Source organism: Mycteria americana, chromosome 3 (assembly GCF_035582795.1).
Source record: "Mycteria americana isolate JAX WOST 10 ecotype Jacksonville Zoo and Gardens chromosome 3, USCA_MyAme_1.0, whole genome shotgun sequence".
Lineage (NCBI taxonomy): Eukaryota > Metazoa > Chordata > Aves > Ciconiiformes > Ciconiidae > Mycteria > Mycteria americana.
In genome coordinates, this window is record NC_134367.1 from 58,560,003 (window position 1) to 58,587,191 (window position 27,189).

Here is a 27,189-nt window from a genome sequence, read left to right on the forward strand (position 1 = left end):
TTACTTTGCACTCACTCTTTTTTTTGTGCTGTATGAAATGTCTTTTTAATAGAAAAATAACAGGGTGGTGTATGGTGAACAAGTCTTTGTGAAACAAACATTCATTGTATTTCACTGCATAAGCAGAAGATAAGGCCAAACTCTTGTAAACACTTTCAAAGAAAGAGGTTCAAGAACATCATACATCATTCATTAAGGTACCCTGAAAATGGTCCATCCATTCTTTTATTACTTCAGGAAGTGGATGACTAATATTCTGTGTTGGATGATTTCAGGAAAAATTCTCTCACTGCAAGAATTACAAAGTTCTGTATTGGAAATTCACTACTGCCCCACTTAACTTCAGAAATATAGTCAGTGAGTCCAGTTATCAGAAGAATAGATTATTGAGTGGAACCCACTGATAATATGTTAGCTTAGCTTAGTTTAACAGTTAGATTTATGATCTACCAAACCTGATGTAAATGCAAAGAGTTTACAATTTATTTTTTTTTTTACGTATCAGAAACAGCAACACTGAAAGCAGCCTTGTAGGAGAGACTTACTGATTTTTTTTTTCCAGTTTGTTCAAACCAGACACGTACATTTAATTCTTAAATTTAAAACAGAAGGGAACAACGTCTAACATTTCAAAAGGAAAGGCAGCTGATGAATACTGTTAAGTGTACATGTAATTTTTTCTGATTCTGACAAAAATGCCTTTCATCAGAACCAGTATTTACAGGTACAGGTTACGTATACAGTCAACATCCCTATGTGCCTTCTGTCATTGCTTATTAGAGTTCTTCTAATAGTTTGAATTACTGGATGTTTTTCTGTGTACTGTATGATGTAGCATAAAAGTCTACTCTTACTGCCTGCTATGTGAAAAGCCTTTCTCAGACAACTGATAACTCTATTCTTTTTAGATATTACCAGCAGTGTTTTCTATTCTACCATGATTTTTAACTTTTATGAACAGTTCTATATGAGAGTTAGTACACAAAATAAGTGATCTTCTGTTTATATATAGATTTTATTATTGAAGTCTTCTGCTATAAGGTATCTTGGTACTCCGAGAGAAACAATTGCAGAGTAGAGCGACTAACAGTAGTGTTCTTTTCCTTACAGATTGTACAATTTATTGTTACCTTGGTGCAGAATAACCAACTAGTGAGCCTAAAACGCAAGAGGTAAATATGGTCTTGAAAACATGCTGTCCAGTCGATATACTGACATGTTTTGTTGACTAAAACCAAAGAATTGGTTTTGAGATGGCTTTCTTCCTTTACTCTTTCTGATTTAGGCCTCTACTTCTGAACACTAATGGACCTACAAAGTCAAATGTATTTCAACAAATTGTGAAAGAACCAGCTGACAGTAACCACCATGTAAGTTTTCTTTTATGGGTACTCTTTGTTATGATGAAGGAAGGAGTGGAGAGGAGCAGACGGATCAAGTAGCTTGTCTTATGGGGAATAAAACATAGCTGTGTACTGAGAGCTATCGACTTTTAGAAGCGATATGCCATGTTGTGTTTCCTTCAGAAACCAAGTGTGTTGATAATCACCATTCACTTTTCAATATAAGCATGTATAAACCAGTTACCTGTGTATTAAATACAGCTTGATGTGATCCTACTGAAAGCAGTTTGCTTTTAATAATAGTGCTGTTAGAAATAGCATATGTATGTTGTGTTGTTATGTCTGGGAGTTAGATGCCCCTAGCCCCATACAGGGACAAGGATCCAGCGTGTTGCTCTGCAAGGCAGCATCAAACCCAGCAAAATCATGTCAAGTTCCTGTGCCATTTGAATGTGTCACACCACTGAAAGTTATTTTCTGCTGTCCAAATAATGGTTGGTGGGGGAGTCATTAGAATGAGTGCTGTAGCATGGTACTAGAATTAATAACTTTGTTATAAAGTACTTTTTAAACAGCAGTCATGGTTTTAATATTTTTTAGTTCCTGTGTAGTCCTGTTGTTGCAGCTTTTTTGTTGCTTTTGCTGACAGTGCTAGTGTATTTGTATTTCTATGCCTGTAGAATTTGCCAAACATTTTTTTCTGTAGCTGCTATTCTCCAGCTTGTTCATTTATTTGTATGTTTTTTCTATTAAATGTAGATCTATAGAAACAGCTTGTAATCTCCAAGGTGTAGGAAAGCTCTTACACCTCTTTAGAATTGAAGCATTGTAAGATACAATGATAACTGTCAGAATGCTGAAGCTCATTGTCCTTCTGTCCCCTGACTCTTTTTAAAATAATTCTCAGGTACCTCTCAACAGAAATGAGGGCTTAAAACAAAGGGAACAGATTTCAGATGACATCATTATTTATGATGTCACTGAGGATGTGGGTGATGAAGAAAATCCCATGGGTGATGAAGAAAATCTTCCCATTACACCAGAAGCAAATGAAGATACCACTTCAGATTCTTCCAAGTAAGAAGTCTCTGGAAGTCTGTATAGATGAATGGCTTTCAGTGTTGTGTAATATGCAATAATTCAGATGTCTTAGATAATTTTTTTTTTAATGAAGTGGTCAGAATTATTCAGTACTCCTGCACATATAGAAGCTTCATCTGTGAATTCACACTAGGTTCTGATTTATTGACCTCTGGATTTGTTCCAAATAGTTAATTGGCTGTTGGAGTTTTAATATGCGGACGATAGAAACTAGTGAGAAGCAATCTGTATTATTGCACTCTTGTTAAATATACTACTTGTCAAAAGGCAGAGTAAGCGATGTCTTCTTACTTTTGGTTATGAATACAGACAGGAATGACTTCCCTTGTTTTTATAGATTTTTTTATGGAGAATAATTTGCATGTGCCTGTTTGTCAAGCGTTGGTGTGGTCTTTGAACTTTATTAAGCCAGTTAATTTCAGAGGGGTTTTTTTAATCCCAAGTGTTTTGTGACTGTGTTCCTTCCTTCATCTTTCAGCTATGAGCAGTTGAAACTTGGTCCAGGGATTGAGATGCAACTCTCTTCCTGAGTTGCATTGTATTGATAGGGCCTGTATTATGCCTCAAGGAATAAAACTTAGATATTTCTAGCTTATACTTGAACTAGTACCATTGTTCTTGTTCAGCTGATGTCTGGGAATGCATTCTCTGATAGAAAAGCTTCATGAAGATAAGGCTGTGATAGAGAGGCAGCACAACTAACAGCTACTTAAGAAAACCAGAATATGGATGAAAGCAAATTATTTGAGACTCTTTCTGGGTTTTTAGGCTGCCTTCCTGGTATACATAACAAGGTTAATTAAGTACAACACTGTTGACAGAGATCATTTATGTTATGGATGCTCCAGAGTTGATTCTGTTCGACAGGAAAGATGCAAAATATATATTGTCTGTCTGGTTTGATGGCCTCGTATGCTTTGGTCCACTGTGTACATACTTTACATTTATATGTGAGCTTATAGTTGTTCTAATGCAAAAAATATCAGTGTTCCTATGTCTTTTTAGTAGTTATTATTGTAGTCTAGCACGTCGGTGTCTGCTAGCTGAGCTGCATTAACTGTATTGAGCATTACAGCACCATATCAATGGAAAATAGATATTTAGAGTATCTTGCTGTATTTTGTATTAAAAAGCAGTAGGAAAGTTTACTTCCTTATAGTAGCATGACTAAAATGAGAAGTAACTAAACCTGTGGAATAGTACCAATTTAAATGAGCATATGAAATGCTTTAATTAATTTGTCTCGTATTACAGCTGTAGTCATTCTCCCGATATTGTAATTGTGGAAGATGATAACGAAGAAGAATATGCCCCTGTAATTCAAGGGGATAAAAGCACAGAATCAGTTGCTGTCCCAGCTAATGATCCCCTCAGCCCTGTCAGTGACAGTACAAGCCCACTTATGTCAAGTGCTGTACAGCTGAATAACCAGTCAACTTTAACTGCAGAAGATCCGGTCTCAATGATGGATTCCATACTCAATGAGAATGGAGTAATTTCACAGAATATAAATCTTCTTGGAAAGTGAGTAGCCTGGTCTTTTGTTTTTTCACATATTAGAACTGTTTGACTGAAATAAAAAGAACTGAATAGTAGTTTCTATTGAGAACTTCAAATTTATAGGTCACCTTTATTCTAGCTGGTTTCTAAAGAACCTTCTATTTTAATTATTTTAAGATGGGACCTCTGATTTTCATCGTGAAGCGAGCGAGTTAGGGTGCATAATCTGACTGTAATGTTGCGGATATCGTTGTTTAAACTGTCAGGATTTATCTGCGTAGCTCTTGCAGGTGGTTGGGACCCATTAGGGCTACCTGGATGCAAGAATCACATCTCTGCTAATGTCATGTCATGGTGTTATGTTGATGTGGTATCTGTTTTGGAGCACTTGTCTGCTTTACTTGGGTTCTCCTCTAAAGAGGTTAAAAGTTTTCATTTCTTTTTCCAGAGGTTGTTTATAATGAAAGACTTAGTTCATTCTAGTTCTGGTGAAGATTTTTAGATGCATGTAGTACATCTGTGTAAAGCTTAATTGTGGATTTCTCTTCCTTTTGTTAAGGGATACAGCAATAAAATACTGTTTGTCTTCTAGAGTTGAACTTCTGGATTATCTCGACAGTATCGACTGCAGTTTAGAGGATTTCCAAGCTATGTTATCAGGACGACAGTTCAGCATAGATCCAGATCTCCTGGTCGATGTAATTTTCACTGTTTATTTTAAGTATTTTGGTAATACACTACAGAAAATACTTGTGTGCATTGTTACTGTTTAAAACAGATTTAAAACACAACAGGTTGGGGGTTTTTTTTGCCTTTTTTCCCTTTAAAAAAGGAAAGTTACAAATATTTGTGAATATGTGTTTCTGGGGCACTGGTATAATTCTCAGTGCTATGCCACTGCTTAAGTGAATGCTTAAGTTTTTGATTGAAGAATGGCTTTCTTAATGAAATAATGCTTATATTTGTTGCTACATGAACTCAGACACCAATTAGATTAATACCCTTGCTTTGAAATGGCCCAGCACATCATCTGTGGTCTTCTCAATGAACTGGGGTTAAAAAGATTCTTGGCATTTATTTTACAAGTTTCTCTGCCACTTCAGGTTATTTCTTAGGAGTATATGTATGTTCTCAATTTCTCTTCAGATTTATGTCGAGTAGAATGGTCTAGGTTGGAAGGGACCTGTGCATCTCATCTAGTCCAGCCCCCTTGCTCAAAGCAGGGCCAGCTTGAAAGTTGGACCATGTTGCTCAGGACCTTCTTGACTCAAATTCTGAAATATCCAAAGATGGGAGATTCCACAGCCTCTCGGGTGCCTGTTCCAGTGCTTGACTCTTTTTTTGTGAAGAATTTCCTTATGACAGTCATAATTTTCCTTGCTGCAGCTTGTAGCTCTTGCCTCTTGTCTTTTGTCCACCTCTGTGGAGTTTGTCTTCCCCATAACACCTCTTTAGAAGCAGTGGAAGAGTGCAGTTATCCTCCCTTGTCTGCCCTCTCCAGACAAGATTAGTCAAGCTCCCTCAGCTTCTATATCATAAGCCCCCAAACATCTGTGGCCCTCTGGACACCCTCTAGTCTGAAAACTCCTGTACTGGGAGGCCTAAAACTGGACACTCTTCCACAAGTGGCCTCAGGTGCTGTGCAGAGAGAAATAATTGGTTCCAGTGACCTGCTGGCTGTGCTTTGCCTGTAGCAGAGCGTGCCTCCCTGTAGCAAGGCCATGCTGCTGGCTCATGGTAGGGTGTTGTCTACCATGACTCCCTGGTCCCCTTTCTGAGGAGCTGCGCCCTGTCCGTTTGTTCCCTAACCTGGGCCAGCGCATGAGGTGGTTGTGTCCTAAATGCCTTTGGCTGTTGAACCTGATGGAGTGCCTGTTAGCCCCTCTCCCAGTTTGCCGAGATCCCTCGTAACAGCAGCTTTGCTCTCCCATATATTCATGACTCCTTCCAGTTTGGTGTCACTTGCAGACTTGATCAAGGTGTGTTCTTCCTTACTCTACACACAGTTTTCCATGCAGCAACGTAAGAAGGAATTGGTATTTTAAGACTGCAGCAAACCATGCTAGTCTAAGTTAGATGTAATGCAGTTGTTTCCTTTGTGACTGAGGTTCATGGAATTCTGAACCATTACACTCCAAAGCTAGGTTTTCTTTGCAAAAGTGGTAACTACCTGTAAATAAGCTCTAATCCTGATAGAGGGTGAAAACATTAAGTACAGGGATTATTCTCACACATGCAGATGTGAGGTTCTTGTATTCTTAATAGCAACATTGAGATACCTAAAACTTGATGTGTTTTGTCTTATTCAGCTTTTTACAAGCTCCGTGCAGATGAATCCCACAGATCATATCACTAATACCAAAGTAAGTCTTAAATCCATTGCTCAATGTACACAGTCACGAGAGATGCAAACTTTATTCATCCTTTACTGTTTTCTTTACTGGTGTAATAGCACTTTTTTCATGCTCTGGCTTTGAAGACTTCCATGAGAATAGGAAGGCTGCAGCTGAATTAATCCTGTTTGTTAGGTTTTAGACAGAAAAGGGAAAAAAGCACACTACTTACTTAATAATGTCCTGTAAAACTCATGTTACCTTGAGGCCAATACCTGCACATTGTACCAGTCTCTTAACTTTTGTATCCTCTAAAATTTCAGTACTTGCAAACATTGCAAACATACACGCTTTGCCAGAATGGTTTCATCTGTACTGTCTGGTGGGAGAAACACAAGAGTAAGGAGTGGAGCAAAGATCCTGCTCTTTGAATTCGTCCTGTTCATTTATCAGCATTAGTTTTGGTTCTCGCTTGAGTAAGCCTGTGTTGCCATTTCACATGTTCTCAGCCAGGGTCATTTAGTATGGGTAACTGATACCACTGCATCCCTTCGCAAATAAAAATTTAATTTTTTTTTAATAGCTGGTCAGCTGCGTTCTAGTGGCACTGGAAAAGGCTTTAAGCATGTGTTTAAGATTTTGCTTTCATTTCCAGATGGAGACAAAGGGAATAGAAACTACCAAGAGTAATGCTGGTCCAGCGGCTTCACAGGAAACACAAGTTTCTAAGCCCAAATCAGGTTAGTTGTAGTGTTTTGTTGAAACAGTTTTAACAGTTGAACAAGTATTGTTCTAAAAACCATCTCAGTTATTTGCTCTTCGTCTGATTTTGTGTCATGCTGATAAGCAAATAACCAAAACAAAATACTTACTGTATTTGCTTTTCAGGTTTTTGGCACTGCACCAGGTGCAGAGAAACTGATGTTTTTGCAGGAGAATCTGAACAAATAATGTTATACATGAATGTAACAATTCTTTGGTCACTCATTTAAAACAAACACCTATCATGTCTTTTTCATTAATTATTCTTTAAATAAATTCTGTGGCTTGGATTTTGTTTCTACCTTCTGCACATAGAAAGGCATGTGGACTGATAATGTTTTGGGAATTTTTTTCCCCTTAGATAAGCAGCTCATACAGTACACTGCGTTTCCACTCCTTGCATTCCTCGATGGGAACCCAGGCTCTGCTGTTGAGAGCGGGAGCTCTGCAGCTGGAACTCCTTCCTCTGTTGACAAACCCCTGGAAGTGGATGAGCTCCTGGAGAGCAGCCTGGATCCTGAGCCCACCCAGAGCAAGCTGTTGCGGCTGGAGCCGCTGACAGAGGCAGAAGCGAGCGAAGCCACGCTGTTCTATCTATGTGAACTTGCCCCAGCACCCATGGACACAGACATGCCGTTCTTGGACAACTAATGTAATGGGGACTCTGTATATAGTTATGAAGATGAACTATTTATTTAGAATATTGTTTGGTATATGAGTTTTTTGTAAATCACTGTTTTATGTAACCAGATAACGTGGAATCTAAAATACCTTTCCTATGCTACTTCCTAGAAGCAACTGTTTAACTATGTGGTTAGACAAGCTGTTAGACACGGTTGGCAATACCAAGTCAGACTGTTACTGTACTGCTGTCAGATACTTGGTATTATACATATCACTAAGTATCCCAGGTAACTGAACACTTGTTAATAGTAAGCTTTGACTTATGATTTCTTATACTTCTGGTCTTACATATGATGACGTAAACTAGTAGTGTACAGTTAGGGAGCACTGACTTTCTGTAGCTTGGGTTTTTTCTATTTTTTACAACATTTTGTTTAACAAACATGAGGCTTTTTTGGGGTGGGGGGGACCAGGACCTGATGTAGGCTTTCTTTTTCCCTGCTTGAACTGGGAACAAAGTGCCTGTACCTTGCTAAATCTTGGTTCTGCCTTACTTTCACTTCAGTGGAAGTGCTCACACATAGCACAAACTGGGGAAAAGTTCTTTACAGCCACCAGGCCCCTTGACTGCATGAGTACTTTTAACTTGGACCATCTACTCTGATAAAATAAATGTTACTTAAGTGTGATACTTGCTAAGGGTTGGCTCTTACTCTGTGTGCCAAGTGGATGTGGATTGAACAGCCTGTGTTTTCAATGCCCTGGTAGCTGTGCAATGAGGTCTGCTTCTACGCATTTATTGGAAAATAGTTTCATTACTTCCAACTGCCAAGGTTTAGTTATAAGCCTCCAAAACAAGTGGCTGATGCTGCAAACTCTTTAGTTTTCCTTTAGTACTACACAGAAGAATGTTTTCTTACTGAAAACTGTGGCTTTCCTTCCAGTGGCAGAGCCCTACCTTTAACTCAAAAGGCACGTTCCCATTGTTGCTTTTACCAGTCTTCCATGTTTATTCAAGTGAACATACTGTGGTTGTATTACACAGCTGAATGCCAGAGGGGTTACTGCAACACCAGGTGAAGGTGCAGTTGACACACTTAAGTCATCTCACTACAAGCTCCTAATTTGATATAAACACTACATTAAACCATGACTGAAGATAAAAGTTTTCTTCCCTTTCTGCCCTCAAAGCTGCAGATAGATCAGGCGTTTTGAGAAGCTCCAGTGTGTAAGATGTTCCAGTGAAGGGAGAAACTGGATTTTAGTAACTTCATACATGCAACAGGAAAAACACCTTCCACAACCCTGGCACTGCACTCAGGATTTCCTTTTTTATTTTTTTAAAGGAGTAGTCTAGCCACTTGTACAAGGAGCTGAATCCATGGACACAGCTGTCTGCTCATCTTCCTAATTCAGTGACTAGTTATTTGTTACAGGACTAAACTGGTGTTCAGGTGTTTTACCCAAACTTAAGCACAGGTGCAATACAATGCAGCAGCAGTTGATGAAGGAGTGCAGTTACAAGTGTGAAGCATGTTCGTGTTTTCAGAGGTGGATGCAAAGGGCACAGAGAGAAGAACTGTCAGAAACCTTGACCCAGGGGGTTACCTGTGATCTCCCAAAGAGCCAGGAACTAACTGCCTTGCAGGTGTACATTGCAGCACTGTCAGCTGTCACTTCTCAGATGACAAGTACTATAAAACATCCCAGGAACAGAAGCGAGAGCAATATAAAACCCTACACCATCCATGTCTGGCAGTAGTATGCGACATCAAAAGTCATTGGACATCTTCATCCAAATTTATTTATTAATAAGGTAACAACGTATTCCAAATTATGACAAGCCATTACTAATCCTTCCATTACCATCTCAAGTTTGACTGACATGTCAGACTTTGCAGTAAATGTCAGTGTTTAGGTGCAAAATTAAAATAAAAGCTTAGAGAATAATTAGCAACAGGAAGTAACAGTATGACCACCACAGTAACAGATCAGCATGATACCTGCTGAAGGCTCTAAGGTCACTCCCAGTCAGGCTGCTCTAGTCTCAAGTTGTAGCAAGTAACAGAGATAAATAATGCAGCTTACATACTTCAATTACAAAGCAGCAAGCACAAAAGCATTTAAGATTTCATAACTGCACAGGAACTATACAGTATTTTAATCAAACAGATTAATGTCTTCCCTCATGCCTAGATTTAGACTTTCTAGGCTCATGTCCATCTCTGGCAATGGACAACAAGCAAAATACTTAATACATTAAAAGATTTCAAAATGTAGAGCCCCAAATATATTAAGAAACACTTTTGTTGAAGCCTCAGTTAATGCAAGCCTCCTTTAGTTACTGTAATTTCAGTGCTCCTTTTCCTCCACTTCTTTTTTAACCACAATACTCAAAAAATTCCTCTAAAGGGCTTACACAGTTTTCACCACTCGGCTTCTTGCAAACTCTGTGATTGTAGCTTAGCCAAGAAAGAAAGTGGCACACAAACCAGCAATAAACTACAGCACAGCTATCCCACTTAAACTACTTAAAAAAAAGATAATAATACATAGATGCACATTGTAAACAGGTGCCTTAAAAACATGCTTCCGAGCATCTGATACCACGATGTTTTTCCCCAGGGTGTCTGTCCTCCTGTCTGCAATAGGACACACCAGACCCAACAGCACCAAGGAGGACATCAGCTCCTCTGCAGCTTCAGGTGCAAGTTTCCCCATTTAACATCTGTGCTAAAAGGTACTGCTGCCCTCAGGACAGGAAAAGGTCAGGCTGTTAGTGCCAAAATGCTGCAAGATGTCCAGTAAACTCCAACATGCACAATTCTGAGTTTAACGGTGCTTGCTCAAGACTTACTTCGGAATCAAGGCAACAGGGATCATCAAAGGCAGCCCCTCCTTTGCTTGCAAAGCCTGATCTAATACTGGCTTGTTACTCTAACACTTGCACCTTTTTTTCTACAACTAATGCAACTGAGGGAAAAACACCTACTTCCAAAAGGTCTTGATCTTGCATCTAATGCTCCCAAAGCACTCAATCGAGGAGTAATCTTATGAAAACCATCATTATAGTAATTGTCACTGAGCTCAGCTAGAAAAAGTCATTTAGTGAAATGACAAAAGACATGATTCAAGGTCATCATGCAGAGTAAAGCAGGGTATACTACATGGATAGCACACGCACACATGCGCGCGCACACACACGTATTTACAACTGCACTATTATTATCTGGAATACTGTTTGTTTCAAAGACACGGTGAAGCTAGCACAATCTCCCTAGAGAGCAGCACAGCTTAGTCAAAGTCACGGTTTGTAAGAACCAGCGGAGCAACCAGAGTCCACACGTACAGCACGATGCCAATCCAGCTGGAAGATATCTTCACCCAGACAGAGGGCCATTTGCTGGTCATTGTCTCGTAAGAAGAATCCGGACTGTGAAAGAAGGAAGAGAAAAAAGGTAAGTTGCAATTTTTGTTTCAATATGACATACTTGTGTAGTAAGCCACTCTTCAACACTGTTTTCACAGGGGATCATTTTCACTTCAGCTCCACACCTCAAAGGACATCTCTACCCTTCTTCTTCCAGGCAGTTCCCACCATCTGTACAAGAACACCATTTGTAAGTTGGTGTCACAGGAAGGTGGAAAGCAACAGCAGCCCAAAAAATATTTGGTAAGAGAAGCTGTCAAGAAACAGAAATATTTACAGGGAATCTCTCAGCAAATCTGTGGAAAGGCAGGAAATGGGTAGCATTTATAGATACAAATAATGCATTTTACCTTGCCAAAAGACAACACCTAGAAGAATTAATAACCTTGATGTCATATTGACCCAAGCAAGGCCACAAATCAAATCCACAGCAGGACTATCTATTAAGAGTTACTTTTGAAGGAAACACCTTTCTAGTGTTGCTATTTTGATACAAATCATCCTTTAACAAATTATTAGAGACCATAATTTATATTTTAAAGTTCTGAAGAACATCTGTTCAAGCTGTTAACATAATAACAATTCACACATAGGAGGACTATTTTATTGTGAGGATTTTTTCAGGGAGCAGACAACCTGATTTCCTTCCACCAGACCCTGTCACAGAATGGCTGAGGTTGGAAGGGACTTCTGAAGGTCATCTGGTCCAACCCCCCTGCTCAAGCAGGGACACCTAGAGCCAGCTAACCAGGACTATGCCTAGATGGCTTTTGAACATCTCCAGGGATGGAGACTCCACAACCTCCCTGGGCAACCTGTGTCAGTGCTCCATCATGCTTTCAATGAAAATGTGTTTCCTGATGTCCAGAGGGAACCTCTGGTGTTTCAGTGTATGCCCACTGCCTTTGATCCTGTCACTGGGCACCACTGAAGACAGCCTGGCTCTGTCCTCTTTGCATCCTCCCTTCAGGTGTTTATATGCATTGATAAGATCCCCCTAGGCCTTCTCTTCCCTAGACTGACCAGTCCCAGCTCTCTCAGCCTCTCCTCATGTGCAAGATGCTCCAGTCCCTCCATCACCTTTGTGGCCCTTTCTGGACTCTCTCCAGTATGTCCATGTCTCTCTCATACTGGGGAGCCAGGACTAGACCCAATACTCCAGGTGTGGTGTCACCAGTGCCAAGTAGATGGGAAGGATCACCTCTCCCTCAACCTGCTGATATAACATGTCCTACGTCTCCTTTTTCCAGCTCTCTGTACCAGACAAAGGCCTGGTGTTTAGTTATTTTTAGTTGTTATAGAATTTAAGACTCTATCCTGTTCACTTCAGCAGGACGTATTTCAGCAGTCCAGTCAATCATGAGAATTATCCTAGAAAATAAGACAGGCACTTGTGAACAAGGTCGGCTACTCCAATTTTCAAATACAATTCATTTAATATAGATCAAACAGTATACTTCCCTTGAGAAGTCCCATTCAAAACCTACATTCCTCACAGTACACAACTTACACCGCCTTGTCCAGCAAAAGATAACATATTGTATGCTCATGATTAGAACAATATATTATCAAACGTAAATACCTGTACCAGTTGGTAAGCGTCATCATGATATACAGGGATGCCAGGAAAAGCATGAAATGAAAGAAGGAGTAACTGTAAGTAACTCCATCCCTCTCGTTATCTATGGCTCGGTGAACATCATCTCCATCATCAAGGGAGCCGTCACTCCTGGGCATTCCATCCTCTATCAGTGTCGATTCATCACTGGTGAGCATCAGCTTGTTAACTTGGCTGTTGTTGGATGTTCGGATGCTGTATTTGACAGGAAAGGACACAGCACCATTACCCAAATAAATACTATTAAGTATCTGACAATGAGAAGTAATGCAAGTTAACAGGAATTTTTTAAAGGAATCTTACCTTGAATAGAGAACACACAGCAAAAACAAAACCAGTCCTACAATTCCTTGTGCATCCCACCACTGAACTACCTGACCTTGGGTTGGAATGGTGGTGCTGTTGTAACCAATGATGCTCAGCAAACTTGGGTTACAGCGCCTGTCTGCGAGGGAAATTACATTAGAACTTACATAAAACAAGAATAGAACAAATATTTAATAGTACATTTCCACACTGAAACAGAAAGGAACTTTGTGACTGTGACAGTCTTGAAGTAAAAAAGCTTTGAATCTAATTTTAGCTTGTTGAGTCTCTCTAAAGCAGGCAAATGACAGTATGTGGCATAAAAATCTGTCTCTAAGCAGATAAAAGGATTTTAAACTTATGTAAGATATACATCCACTGCTTTACTGTTCCATCACATATAATTAGATGCAACAAAATAAAAGTGGTCTGCATATTAAGCTTTAGAAATTCTACCGCTAGAAAACAAGTTTGACAAACATATTCTATACATGGGGTACCAGAGTCATCGCAGAGTTGGAAAAGAATGTTACAAAGTCAGTTTCGTATGAACAGTTCCCAACCCACAGCATCCACAGATAGCACAGATGAAACAGCTGAAAGTAGCAGACAATCTTATTTCCCCATAATTACTGCAGGAATTAGATATGACTCATATGTATGCTGTTACACAGAAGCACAGAAGATGGTCCATAATTAAGATAAAAGGGCCAGAGACCCAATTAAAAACACCAAAATCAGTATTTGGCAGTTTATTTTAATCACCAGAATTGCTGAATTTATTTATTTAAATTTATTTTTATTTTTTAGAGATGCTCAGCTGTCTTCAGACACAAGAAACATTGAAAACATTTATTAATACTTTTTTTTAAATCCTCAGTTCAGAAAAATACAATCAGTAGCATCTCAGTCACCAGGTAAGAAACTTGAAACTTGGTAGGGAAATGAACCTTCCAGACACCTTGGAAGAGTTGTGGTAATCTGCAAAATCTAAGCTTTAGAATACTGCAATCCTGCCAATAATAGGTAGAAATTCTTCCATATGATAAACATAAAAGCAAGTGAAAAACACGTTATCTTTGGAAGAACTATTTCTTTGGTATTATTACAGAAAGTTGGGGTGGGGGGAGAGAACAGAAACTAATGAGTCCGGCCTCTAACTTGCATGCATTACAGTACCCCATTGTAATCCTGCCTCGCAAAAAGGTGAAGATACAATTTACTGCTGAACTGGTTACCCAAAAAGCCATATATTGCTACTACACTTACCTGGTTCGTTGGTCATAGCTGACCAAGTCAAATACATTGTATAAATTGTGATCACAGAAGACTGCAGCAAACCAGATCTTGGCTGAGATTCCTATACAAAGTAGTCATGAAACAGCACACAGTTAGGCAATTAAAAGTCTCAGGCACAATTATATTATAGGTTTCTGGGAGCGACAACACAAAAAAACATAAAAAGGTAACAGAATTAAAAGTATACCTGAATCTTCGGCAGAATTGACATTACAGAAGCACCAATACACAGCAGCATATTAACACTGATGAATGTCTTGTTTTCAGAACAACCTTCTGGATGAGTGTAATAAACATAAAACAAGACAATAGCTACTAGAGACAGCAGGTAATTGACAGCTGTAGCTGACAGCAGAGCTGTGAAAAAGAGACAAAAACAGTTTAAACTGGTTAATAAATGGAGAGTATTAAAATTGAAATATTGCATGATTATCAGGTTTTGGATAGGGTATGCAATGACAATTAGAGAGCAGCTCTAGGCACTGAAATGTAAAGGAAAGAAGTTCTTCTCAACACTCTGAGGTGTTAAAAAGAAAGATCTTCATAAATGGGAAGCCTGAAGCCATACTTGATTCTCCAGTGCTCTAACAGCAACCAGGAGCATCAAGTATGAAGGAATACAGTTATACTACATACAATTTGGCTAAAAGCTTAAAAAAGAAACTGAAGAACTACTTCTGCAATATAAGGAAAAACAAAATCTTATTTCCAAATTCTATCTTATTAAAAACATTAAAGAGTGAAGTGGCCATTGCATGAAGCCAGGCTGTGCTGTCTTTTGAAACACCTAAATTATCACATCTGAAACGTTTTATTAAAATTAACATATCATTTCTCCAGTGAGATGACTTGTACTCTCCTTCACTATCCTGCATTTTCACTCAGCATATACCTTCAAAGAATGACTGACTGGCAGACAGAAAGAAAAAATAATTATTTGAGATGCTTATGCTCAACACAAAGCAGGAACAGGCTAGTTTGTTTTTAATCAGTGCTAAGGTGTAACAAAACCTGTGGCTGAAAAAAACCCCCAAAACCTACAATTGCTACTTCTCTGCCATCGTAAACAGATGCCCTGCTCCCAGGGATTAGATCTTATTACTCAGAGGCCACTGCCCCTCTCCCTGCCCCCCCATGATTTAACTTGACATCAAAACAGCAAAACAACAGAGCTGAACTACACCACCTGAGAAAGTGATACTTATGCACGAAGCAGCCCCCCTTCTGCACTCTGGTAAAATGCAGTACTCAGTGAATAACTTATTTAACATAATGCACAATGAAATTTAAAACTTGATTGTAGTACAGTCCTTTACCTGCATACCAGCATCTTGAGTTTCCTTCTTCCATTTTTTCAACCCAAGATTCATTCCAGGAGTGGGCGAAGTCAATAAGCAAGACCAGCTGAATAAGAATAAAGCAGAAAGCTCCAGCCATACCTACATAAAACCACACTAAAAGAGAAATGAAACAAAACCAGTTCAGAACCACAGATAATTTACCACCCTGTCTTAATGTCCCTAAACACAGAAAAGTGCTATAGTTACACAGCTACAACTAAAACTGTAAGACATCACCATGCACTTAGTTTTGTTTTAAAACCAGTTATGATTGCACCATGATACAATGGAAGACAGTATTCCCTTACCAGTTGTAAATGGTCCCTCTGGTATGAAGAAAGCTCCAACGCTAATTGCAAGTGCTGTTGCAAATTTAAAGAACCAGAATCTAAAGGGAAATTAAAAAAAGTCAGGCAACTGCTGAAGTCTGATCTAATTCACAAAAACTTGAAAGTACACAAAATGCACATCCTTAAGAGTTGGGGGTTTTCTTAATTCACTCATTCTTAACTCACTTCTTTTGAAGTAGGATAAAAATCTTATTTTATCTGCCCAAGATTTTTGTTCTCCAGAAAATTATGCTTAAACTCTGCTAGACTGACAGAGAGTTTGACACATTTCCCAGAGATATCTCACTCATGTATTACAAAGGAAGCCAGGCTGGAATATAATTGTGAGGTTTTGGGGTTTTTTTTAAAGAAGTTTTTTAACTAGAGCAGTGAGATTATTGAACTGCCTGCATATCAGAACAATGGGTTAAAAAAATCCCCACCTGTTTTTTATATCAAAACCAAAAAAGTAGAAGATCTGGTTGGTGCCTACAATGACAGAAAACATTATGCTGGAGTTCCCTACCAGTCTCAATTCATTTCCTACAAGAGAGATGTGCAAAAGCCTGGATTTTTCCCACCTACCTTCAGACTCTTTAGGCCTACATCTGATGAGGATTTATCACAACAACAAAAGCAAAGGATTTATCCTTCACAGAAAGGACACAATCAAATTCTAAGTCCCTGTTCCAGTGCCGTAGCATTGGATTTTTTTTTTTCCAGTAAAAGATATGCGCTCATGGACAAACAAAACAGATCAGATGTTTCCTAGAAAGCAGACAAGGAAACACCTTCCACCAAAGATTCACCAAACTCACCCCAAATACAGACTGTGTACAAATATACCCTGCATAGGAACTTCAAATCAAAAAGTTATGCCAACAAACTGTAAGAAGGTGAAGACTATTTTTTCTGATTACAGTGACAGGCAGCTCCAAATATAGGCACAGTACCATCTATACATACTTCAAACTGAATATAGCACTAAGACATGTACCACACCCACGCAATGTCACACTTGCACGGTTTTCAAGTTTTCTATCCCTTCCCATTTTTTCCCATACTTTAATTTACATGTTAATGAACAAGTTTAATCTGTCTTTCTGGCTGTTACAATCAGGTGATGGTGACCAGAAGAACAAATTCCAGTTGTGTGGAAAGGAACTATGTGAGATGGCAGAAGTGCAGAATATGGGAAAAATGGATTAGTTCACTGGGATACAGAGAAGTGACTAAACCCAGCTTGAAAGCTGAATTAACTTATAACATTTATGGTATAATACAGCCCCCACTAAAACTAGTTTTTGAATCCACATGTGGCTTTTTTTTTTTTTTAATCAAGGTCATTCTCAATTACAGAAATAAGAACAGGTTCAAGTTTGTACAAATTTCATCTCTAATTCCAGACTTTAAGGGATCTTCAGACTACTCATATAACATGCGTCACAGTGAAAACAATACTTATCTGAAATAACACCTACAGTTGCTATGCATTCTGTACAAGCCAGCAACAATCCTGTGAATACATTGTAACGGATTTTTTCTATCATTATTATTAACCTGAGGCAAAAAACTATTCTGACTGCTGTTACAAAAGCAAAGAAGGTAAACATTGGCACTGGACCACATTACTGGGCTTAACTTGCATGCAAGTATGAAAAAGTTAGTACACATACATGGGAAAACCTAATATTCTGAATATTTCAAATCACTGACAGAAAGATTACATTGCAAAATATTACTGAAGATACATACAATTTCAAAAATCAAAAGCTGAGGTTTTCATAGAGCTACCTGTAATGCATACTATTGAAGCAACTAGTTATTACAGAAGTGTTGGAAGTAGCATTATTAAATATTTTACCAGTAACCGTTAACAAGTATCATTTTACCTTTTATCCTAGTACTGACACTAGATTGGCTAAGAAGAGTAAACTGCTATGGATTGCATAAATAGTACCAAAACTTGTACTGGAGAGCACAATTCCAGATAAGGGTATCAAGATGATCCCAAACACTTAAGAAGCTGTTTTAGGTAAAAAGATTCCACATCATGTAAAAGGTGTCTTTTATTGTAAAAAACACAAAGTGTTAATATAGAATATACCTGAACCATTTTCTTCTTGCTTGTAAGAAGTGTGCTCTCCTGAACAAAGCAGGGCAGAGGGAAAGGCTGAACTGAGTTACTGCTGCTAATGCATCTTAATACTGTACCCAGCCTCTTTTTCTTTAGACCGAAACAAAAGAAGTAAACAAAGCAATATTCTGCTCAGTCTTAATTATCTTCTCTTCTCCTACAGAAATAATTTGAAGTTTTTTCTCATGTTATGCTAGAAATGTTTAATAATATTATACTGAATATAAAGTAAAATAACTTCTTCATTTTTATGGCTTAGCTGTTCATAGCTTCCATTAAATATAGGCATCTTGAAAAAATAATAGGCTAAGCACTCACTGTGATCACCAAGACTAGGCACCATAAATGGTTTTATGCTTTTTAGTGCCATGCCCTATTACAAATATTTACATCTCCTTGGCTCAAGAAGCTACATTACACATAGGCTGAGCCTGGATGAAAACTACCACTCAGGTCAACCCGCAAGCTTAAATTCCACTATTATCTTCCATCAGATAAACCTAACTATAACAAAATACAAAAGAAAAATTTACTGGGAAGCTCAGAAACTAAATACATAACTCAGTCTTCTTTATGCAGAGGGGGAAGAGAGATGTTATATATCTATATAGAGGTATATATATAACTGTTATAATCTTTAAAATAAAACTGTTCAGAAAAAAGCAAGCCCTTACAAACATCAAAGTTAAGAGCAATGTAATCCTAGAAGACAGATGAGGCTTTTTAATCTTTCTATTTGTTGAAAAAAATCTCAGTGGAATGAAACTTAGTGCCATTATTCATCTCTGAATCTTGTCGTCTGTGGACAAAAGCAGAATCTCTAATCTTGGGAAACCTCTGGACGGACTATGCACTGACATAGTTCAGGCTCTGAGAAGCGACAGCCATGTGTATCTTTTCCTCTTACAAAAATTAACCTGTCACGTCCAGGAACTCTAATAACTTTGAATGCCCTCTACTGCAACAACACTCCTCTAGCTACTATGAAATTCTTTGTTTGTAGAACAGTAAATTTGACCAGCGTGGTCAGCCACAGGTTTTATTTTCACAGTAGCTGTATCTCATATGCACACACCACCTATCTCAGTTCTCATTTCTGTATCTTACCCATTGTGCACCGCTGCTCTTGGGTCATTGCTGCTCTTCACTTTGATCATCAATAAGGAGAAGAGAAGGAAGAACATGGCCATCCCAAAGCACACACGATACACGGCTTTGTAACCAACTAGTACATCACAATTCACATGGCCATGCACACCAGGAATAGTTGTTCCCATCCCTCCATCACAAAATCCAGGAATCTATGATAAATACAAGATACTTCAGTGATCTGTAAAAGGCCTCCTGGGAGTAAATCTGTATTAGAAATTTACTAATATTCAATTCATTAATATTACAACATTATGCAACTATTAACACTGCTAGAAAATATGATACCAAAGGGCTGTATTGTTACAGTCCAACCAGAATATTAAACATATACAAGGAAAAAAATCTCATATAGGCAAATTCTAAACAAAACCAAAAATATATCTTATTAACAGTGGGGGGCTTGTTATTAGGAATTTCAGAACTTCTCAAAGAAACGCAGTTTTCACTTGTTGATCTGAATCAAGAGATAAATAAAAGATCTGGGATTTGGTAAATTTGACTTGTCAGTTACTATAAGGTTCGTGACATAGCTAGGAGAAGGCAGCCTGCTTACATCTCTTTAAAACAGAAACAGCCTCCCCCAAAAAGTAACATCACCATCAATTACAAGTATCTGTAACTTTCACATGAGACAGCTGAGAACATCCTTTCCAGTCACTACCAGGACATGAGCAAAATCTTTTTGAAGTCAAATCATGCTCCAGAAGGCTGTAATTTTCTTTCTTAGGTGACTAACATGGCTCTTCACTGAAGCTCTAATGTGGTTACTATACCACACTGAAATAAACATTTACAGATTAATCATTTGGGGGGAAGAAAATCAAAAGCATGCCTAACAGAAGTTACTATCCATTAGAAAAAAAATTAAAGACAACAAACTAAAGACTAACAGAACCAAAGCACATGCAACCCAAGTTCAGTGAACCTATAAGCTCTCCCATAACTCAAATTATCACTCTGATTTTGCATCACTATCGTGTCTTCTTAAAACTAATAAACTGTAAAATCCTAGAAGCACTTCCTAATTTCCTTAGTGAAAATATGCTATCATTAGTGAAAAACATTTGTTATGCATTTGCAGACTTTAAAATTAACTAGTACAGCACAATGAAACTAGAAGACGTCTTTGACTGTGGTTGTTTTTTTCTTTTATTAACAGCAATCAAAATCAATCAAGTGCCATAAATACAAGCACCTCAATAATATATAATTTCAAACTCCACATATATAAATTACATTTTCTTGTTTGATACAAGATTTTATTTTTTCTGCTCTGAGCTATTAAAGAAGAGGTGCAACTTTATTTCTAAATAGTGCTTTTCATCTATGCAGTGATTGTCCCACCAGGTCTTTGTTTATTTGATCTGCAATCAAATTAATGGAGACTGTGAAGCACAGGTGGCAGGACAACTACGTATTTCCACATAAAACCCATGCTTTCAAGATGTCATTTACAATTATCTGTGACATTTGTTCTACCAAACACGTTTGCAAAGAAGTAACCTGACCTTCTTCAGCTGCTCTTCCATGCCTGGTATTAACATCACACAGGCAACACTCACGCCAAGAAGTAAAAAGAATGCATAAATCAGCCGAGTTATGGTGGAGTTGTTTCCACTGGGGCAGCATCGGCAGAGCAGGCACGGGGCACTTCCACATAAGCACGGTATCTGACAGACAGAACATAAAACAAATTCTTTAAAAAGTTTTGCATTGCTAGATTTCAATATTTAATCAGGCTGTGTAGATCATCAGAAGTTATGATGGAAAATGACTCATCCTATGCATCTCATCACTAGTGTAGACTAAGTCACTGCAAAATGTTACACAGCCCCTAACAATCTTGGCAGTGCTTCCTAATGCACCACTATACAGTGAAATTAGTGCTATATCAAAAGTAATCATTTATCCCTTCAGAGGAAATAAAGCCTGGATTCAGGCTCATTTGTTCTCTTGAATTTTATTTCATTTCAGCTAAATGAGATGCAAGGATTACTTTTAGTTAACAACTACATCCTTCCTTCCACAGCTGCAGAGATTAAACAAATAGACTGCAGAAAAAAAATTTAAGCACAACTGGCATCTAGGTACACTTTCAGCATCTGGCAGAGCTGGGCCACAATCCTCACTGGGGCCATAAACATTACTGGAGCACAAATAGGTAAAATAGCCTAAAGCTTAGATTGCAAATTATTGTGTATTTAACAGCTACTCACATATCACACAATGTTATTAGCTGGCAAAATTAACTTATGCAATGTAAAAGTTACAAAACACAAGAACAAAGCAAACACACAGTACACATTATCATTGCTACCAAATATCAACAGCAAAAGTGGATAGGAACATTGTACAGTTGTAATACTATGAGGAGAGAAAAAATAGAATAAAATTTACCTGTATTTAATTCTTAAACAGAAAATTGTGGGAAGAAGGAAAGGGAGCAGATAGTGCTATTTCACCCGGGGGCGGGGGAGAGGCAGGAAACGTACTTCACCCCTTCACAATTTTCTGCCACTTGCTGAGTGACAATTCAGGAAGCGAAAGAAGGGCAAGGTTTCACAAGTAAACATAAGCCAAAAGAGGAAATAATCAAAGTGTTTTGGCATTTTTGTTTTGTTTTAATTTACAAAAAAATTATTTTGCACAGAAGACATGGGAAATCCCAGTGAGCAGTTAACAGCTAAGTTTTGGAGGCCACATATTCTTCAGCTAAGGTAAAGTTACCAAGCGAGTGCTGCTCTATCTGAGCTACAACAGACCATGCAACCGCTGACAAAGATACTGAACAGCGGTAAAACCCATCTTCTGCCCCAGCACACACACAGGGACACCTCTACCATGTGACAAAAGCCATAGGTGTTAATCACCGCATGAAAAACACCCAGTCAGTCACATAAGAACATGACTAGTTACACAGCCACATGAGCAGTGCATGTCAATCATCCAGTATGACTGCCATGTGTCAGAGAAACTTGTTAAAAGTTTAGTCATATGACAAACAAAAATGCCAGCAGTCTGCTGCTACTGGGAAGGCCCCAGGGCTTTCAGGGAAGAACAGACAGACTGCCACAACACTCTGGGCAGCCTCCTGAGAAGCCCTAAGGAAAAGGCTCAGATTATCTGTTCTTACAGGTTCAACCAGACCCACACAGTGGACCCACAAACTGGATCTTTTAAGTCATTTCCTTCTATTCTTTTTGTACTTGTGTTCCTCTCCAAGGATGGAGGAGCCAAGAATTTTCACTCCACTATGCTACAGAATGACTTTTAAGTTAGCAAACTTCACTATTACATTTGTCTTGCTAAAAAAGTGAAGCTAGGTAGAGTCCCATTATAACTATTTCAGTATGTAAAAGATATTATATTGCCCTTTTTTACCTCCTCCTCCACTCAGTATCATTATAGCACAAAGAGTACAAAGGTGTTGATTCCAGGAGAGGTTTCGTCTCGATAAAGAAAGATTTTTTACAGCAAGAACAATCAGTCACTGCAACAACCTCCCCAAGGACGTGGTAGAGTCCCCATCACCGGAGGTTTTCAAGACACAACAGGACAGGGTGCTAGATAATCTCATCTAGGCTCCCTTTCCCACAAAAGGTTGGACCAGATGATCCTTCGAGGCTCTTCTATGACTGCAAGGAACTACATTAGGGGCATCTACACTTAGTAAGCAGGAAACGTATGGCAAATATTGGCTTAGGATGCATCACGATTTTATAGTCCTCATGTATTACACTACTTCCTCCACACACACAAATAACCTTTCTAGTGAAGAATATTTCTATTATCTGTTCAAAAAATTACTTTCTTGAACTAATTCTCTCTGCATTAATATTTTTAAAGATACTGTTGAATAAAAGGTTGAATTTGGCAAGTAGAATATAAGCCTAGGCTCATCTGCTGCCGAAAATTTGGTGCAAGGACCACCTGGCATAAGTGTCACTTCTCCGGAGAATCCCAGTGTTAAATTGTTTGTTAAATACCTAAATAATTCAAGCAGCTTCCTCCTGAGTGCATCAAGGGGAACACAGAGAAACGCATGTTTCTAGACACAGAGGTGGCTTGCAGTGGCAGAAATAAAGATGACTGTCTTCCCCTCACTGGGAAACAACGTGCCTCAAGCAAGGCAATATACCTCATTTAAGTGTCTGAGCTCCAACACTAGCTTTTAAAACATTTTGCCCCCAAGCAGCTCATCCTTACAAGCTGTGATCATGCACATCTCTGAACAAGAGACCTATTGATAATTGATATTATTTATACAAGTTGGCCACTTCTACAAGGAATCACATTTCAGTCCAAGTCCCTCTTTCTTTTAGCAAGACAGAATAAAATATATACCATTCCAATAAAATAATATTGTACTATTGGCAAAAACACTTCTAAACAAGTAACAGACTTCAAAAAGAACAGATAAGAACATTTGGCCACGGAATTGAGTTTATCAGCAGAGGAGACAAGGACAGTTTGTGTCGCTTACTTTCTTCCTAAATTCAGAGCATGCCTCCTACAAAAAAAAATACTACAGTACAAGCAGTAAGATACTACAAAGCTTCATATTAACTCCCCATGTGAAGCCCAGCTTAGTCAGAGATGCAGACAAAGAGTCACTCTGCAATTAGTTTTGAGCTTGCTTTCTTAAGGAAGCTTGGACAACAGTTACTAAGTCACAACTGCATAAACCTATTGCCATCCAGTAACTTTTGGACCTACCAACCAACTCACATACGTGCACATTTTTGAGAAAAATAAGCAGTTCAGTGGTGTTCACTGAGGCAAAATAAGAAAAGAGACCCACACACCTATTCTGGGAGCAGCCAGCTGGGCAGCCAAGTTAATTCAAGCCTGTTAAACCAGTCACTTCATTCTCTAGGGCAGTGGAAATTGTAGGAGGAACACATAACAACATGAATATTGCAGGAGAGAAAAGGAGAGAGATAACTCACAAAACCACTGAAAGTCAAGTGTTACTGCCCTGATGCACACAGAACCAGTTTTTAATATCAAACATAATCTTCTTATTGGGGTAATGACTAAATCATTATATACTGAATTAAGTATTCACAAAAACACTAAGCCCCCCACTGGGCCTAGTGAGGTTTTAGCTACATCATCCCTACTCATATGCTTAAAGGAACCAATTCAATCAAGATCTTTTCCTTGATAGAGTATTAAAGTGAGCAAAACAGCAGCTGAGCTATTTCAGAGAACAATGTAATAGAGGCAAGACCCAGCAGCATGAAAACGGCACTGCCTGACCAATCTAGGTCAGGCAAGATGACAGTGCTCTTGAGGCCTTCCCCCATCCCACCCCCCATCTCCGACAGGCTCATCTTTTCTCTTGAAAACGCTTATCTGAAACACTGCCTGATCAGCGCACAGTAAGGCAGAGATACAACCACAGTAACACCACACAAAAAATCCAGAACAAATAAAGGTATGAGGCCAGATACCAAGGTCAGTTACCCAGAGCAGCTCTGCATGGCACAACATGAAGCAGCACGGGCAGCAGCACCTTTCCAGACAAAAGAGTAGTCGTCTTCCTGGCCGTGGCACAGTCTGCACTAGCACAAACTGCGCTACATCTGGTTCCCCTGCTACCTCACCCTCACAGTTTGTTTCTCATTCAGAGCCACAAACGGTGTTTATACTGACATAAACTTAGAGACCAGCACAGACACATTTCTCCTATAAGAACTATTGCATAGGCTTTAAGCGCTGATTAGCTGTGGTTTTAAATGTGGAAAGAAAATCAACACTTTAAAGCCATCGGGGGGGGGGGGGGGGGGCAGGGAGAAAACAAAAAGAAAACCAAAACAGCCTGATTTCAATTTCTGTGTACAGAAACAAACACTCAAGACCAAGAGCAAGTATACAGGGACTCTTCATGCACTACAAACACCAGTCAGTTATCAGAAAGGCTGTTTATGCACTTGAAAATGCAGTACATATTAACTCAAGTATTTGAATTAAAACCTATAGTTATACTGTCGCTTACTATTTGACAATAATTAAAAATGTTAAAGTTAACTATATTCAGCTAGTAATTAAAGCCTAACTGGCTAATCCATTAAGTAGTGTTTAAAATGTTAATTAAGGCAAAATGAACACTGACAGTACTTCACTAGAAGGATATTATCAGTTGTCTAGGCACTTATTTACAGGTATATCAGCCTGGAAGCTTAGCTCATATAGATTTACTACTTCTATGATAATTTCATAGAATTTGTACAGGAGATTAAGGAGTTAAGTATCATCTCTCTAATTAAATATCACTCTGTACTAGAGGAACCAAAGTTCATATATAGGTAGCAGAAAAGATAGTTTCAATCAATATTAGGTTCTGTTAGACCATTAAATTGTGTGTGTGAACTCCTGATTAAATATACGATTTTTTTGGTATGGAAAATTCAGCTTTTCACAACCCAACTGATATTTTTAACCCAAATGTCTAAAGAGTCACAATACATCTGATTCTGTCTATTTGCATAGGGACTAGATTTGGAAAAACACATCACTTAAGGGTAAGACAGTAAAGCCTCAACTGAAAAGAGGATTGCCATGCAGGATCTCTACCATGTTTCTATGCATAGTGCCAACAGCTTTCAAACCACCTCAAACTACTGTTTCCCATTAAGAAAAAAATCACCTGACGATGCTCAGCGTGGTGGTGAAACATCACCACAGACTACTGTGCAGTGAGAAAACGATGCCTCGGTAAGACAAAGATGCTACAAAGGGTGGAGCTGCTCAAGACAAAGCCGTAAGAAAGAGGAACTAAATACAGTCGTCGGGATCAGGGAAACACGCGAGTTTTACTTTTCCCGAAAGAAACGCCGAACTCTATAAGCATTTAATTAGATTTTGACTCCTTTACAGATTTGGGGAGGGGGAATTTTAGCAAACACAGTAACGCCTCCCCCACAGTAACGCGGATTAAGCAGCGACCGGCAGCGCAACAGGCCGGCCTGCCTGAGTAAGTACGAAGCTCCCCATCGCCCCAGTGAAACGGCTTCGGCAGATCCCTGGGGAGCCCCCACAGAAGCCCGCGAGGGGCAACCACCGCGGGGGCGCACCCCAGGGCTCGCCTCCTCCAGCCTGCCGGGGAGAGCGCCCTGTCCCGGAGGAGCGGGGGCGGCGGCCGCTCGGGGCGGAAAAAGCCGGGGTGGGAGCGGGGAGGGGGCCTACAGCCTCCCCCCGCTTGAGGAGGCGGGAAGGCAGCGCCACAGGCGCCCCCGCGCCTGTGAGACAAAGGCCCGGGGAGCAGACGGGCGAGGCCCGGGGCGGGGGGAGAGGACGAGGCACCGGCCGCCGGCTCCGGGCCTGCGACGGACAAGGAGGGGCTGGAAACCACCGCGCCGCCCGCCCCCACCTTACCCAGCTCGCCATGGAGCAGAGGCCCAGGACGCTGCCCATGGTCCTCGGCGGGCTCGGGATTCTCAAAGATGGAAGCGCGGAGACCGCGGCCTCCCGACGGGGTTGTTTACTGCTCCCGACAGCGCTTCCGGCTGCTGTGACGACGGGGCCAACGTCACTTCCGGAGGGAGGCAGGGGGCGGGGCGGCGGTGGACGGGGACCGGGCGGCCCCGCCCCGCCCCGCCCCTAGTGCGGGCCCAGGGCCAGGCCGCGGCCCCGGTCTCAGCTTCGGCCCGGGCCCAGGCTCGTCGTCCCCCAGCTTCTGACGGGAAAAGGCGCTGGTCGGCCCGGAGCGGCCCGGCTGCGGCGAGGCACGGCCCGCCTGCCCCCGCGTACCGCTGCAGCTGGCGGCTGGCCTAGGCCGGCGGCGGCCTCGCTGGTCACAGCCCCTTGTGCGGCCTCCGGCATCCCCTGGAATGGCGGCCGCCCGGCTGTAGCTGCCTCCGTCGCCATCGCGTTTTGGTCACCTCCCCTGATGTGTTAAAAGGATCGAAAG

At 39.9% G+C, this 27,189-nt stretch overlaps 2 protein-coding genes across 3 annotated transcripts in view; one reads left to right on the top strand and one right to left on the bottom strand.

Moving 5' to 3' along the window:
* The window catches only part of HSF2 (heat shock transcription factor 2), a 32,252-nt gene extending 23,898 nt beyond the window's left edge, over window positions 1–8,354 (top strand). For both annotated transcript variants that reach the window (XM_075498658.1, XM_075498657.1), the window contains exons 6-13: window positions 1,111–1,172; window positions 1,286–1,370; window positions 2,251–2,420; window positions 3,699–3,968; window positions 4,537–4,642; window positions 6,254–6,307; window positions 6,933–7,017; window positions 7,401–8,354. In XM_075498658.1, coding sequence (XP_075354773.1) covers window positions 1,111–1,172; window positions 1,286–1,370; window positions 2,251–2,420; window positions 3,699–3,968; window positions 4,537–4,642; window positions 6,254–6,307; window positions 6,933–7,017; window positions 7,401–7,690 — 1,122 coding nt within the window. In that variant the 3' untranslated portion in view covers window positions 7,691–8,354. The remainder of the gene's footprint in view (window positions 1–1,110; window positions 1,173–1,285; window positions 1,371–2,250; window positions 2,421–3,698; window positions 3,969–4,536; window positions 4,643–6,253; window positions 6,308–6,932; window positions 7,018–7,400) is intronic.
* Window positions 8,355–9,441: 1,087 nt separating this feature from the next.
* SERINC1 (serine incorporator 1) lies at window positions 9,442–26,813 on the bottom strand. Its single transcript, XM_075498659.1, has 10 exons — window positions 26,655–26,813; window positions 20,783–20,944; window positions 19,230–19,423; window positions 15,965–16,044; window positions 15,633–15,770; window positions 14,504–14,673; window positions 14,287–14,377; window positions 13,015–13,156; window positions 12,676–12,906; window positions 9,442–11,096 (listed from the first exon to the last, which is right to left on the bottom strand). The coding sequence occupies exons 1-10, from the start codon at window positions 26,691–26,693 to the stop codon at window positions 10,958–10,960; spliced, it is 1,386 nt and encodes a 461-aa protein (XP_075354774.1). The 5' UTR covers window positions 26,694–26,813; the 3' UTR covers window positions 9,442–10,957.
* Between the last annotated feature and the right edge of the window lie 376 nt (window positions 26,814–27,189).

What these genes read in the sequence shown, in the direction of transcription:
- SERINC1 (XM_075498659.1), bottom strand. Translation starts at nt 26,693, where the DNA reads ATGGGCAGCGTCCTGGGCCTCTGCTCCATGGCGAGCTGG. An exon ending in TCTGCTCCATGGCGAGCTGG is followed by an intron (nt 20,945 to 26,654) that starts GTAAGGTGGGGG and finishes TCTGTCTGTCAG; the next exon opens with ATACCGTGCTTATGTGGAAG. An exon ending in TGGAAGAGCAGCTGAAGAAG is followed by an intron (nt 19,424 to 20,782) that starts GTCAGGTTACTT and finishes TATTTATCATAG; the next exon opens with ATTCCTGGATTTTGTGATGG.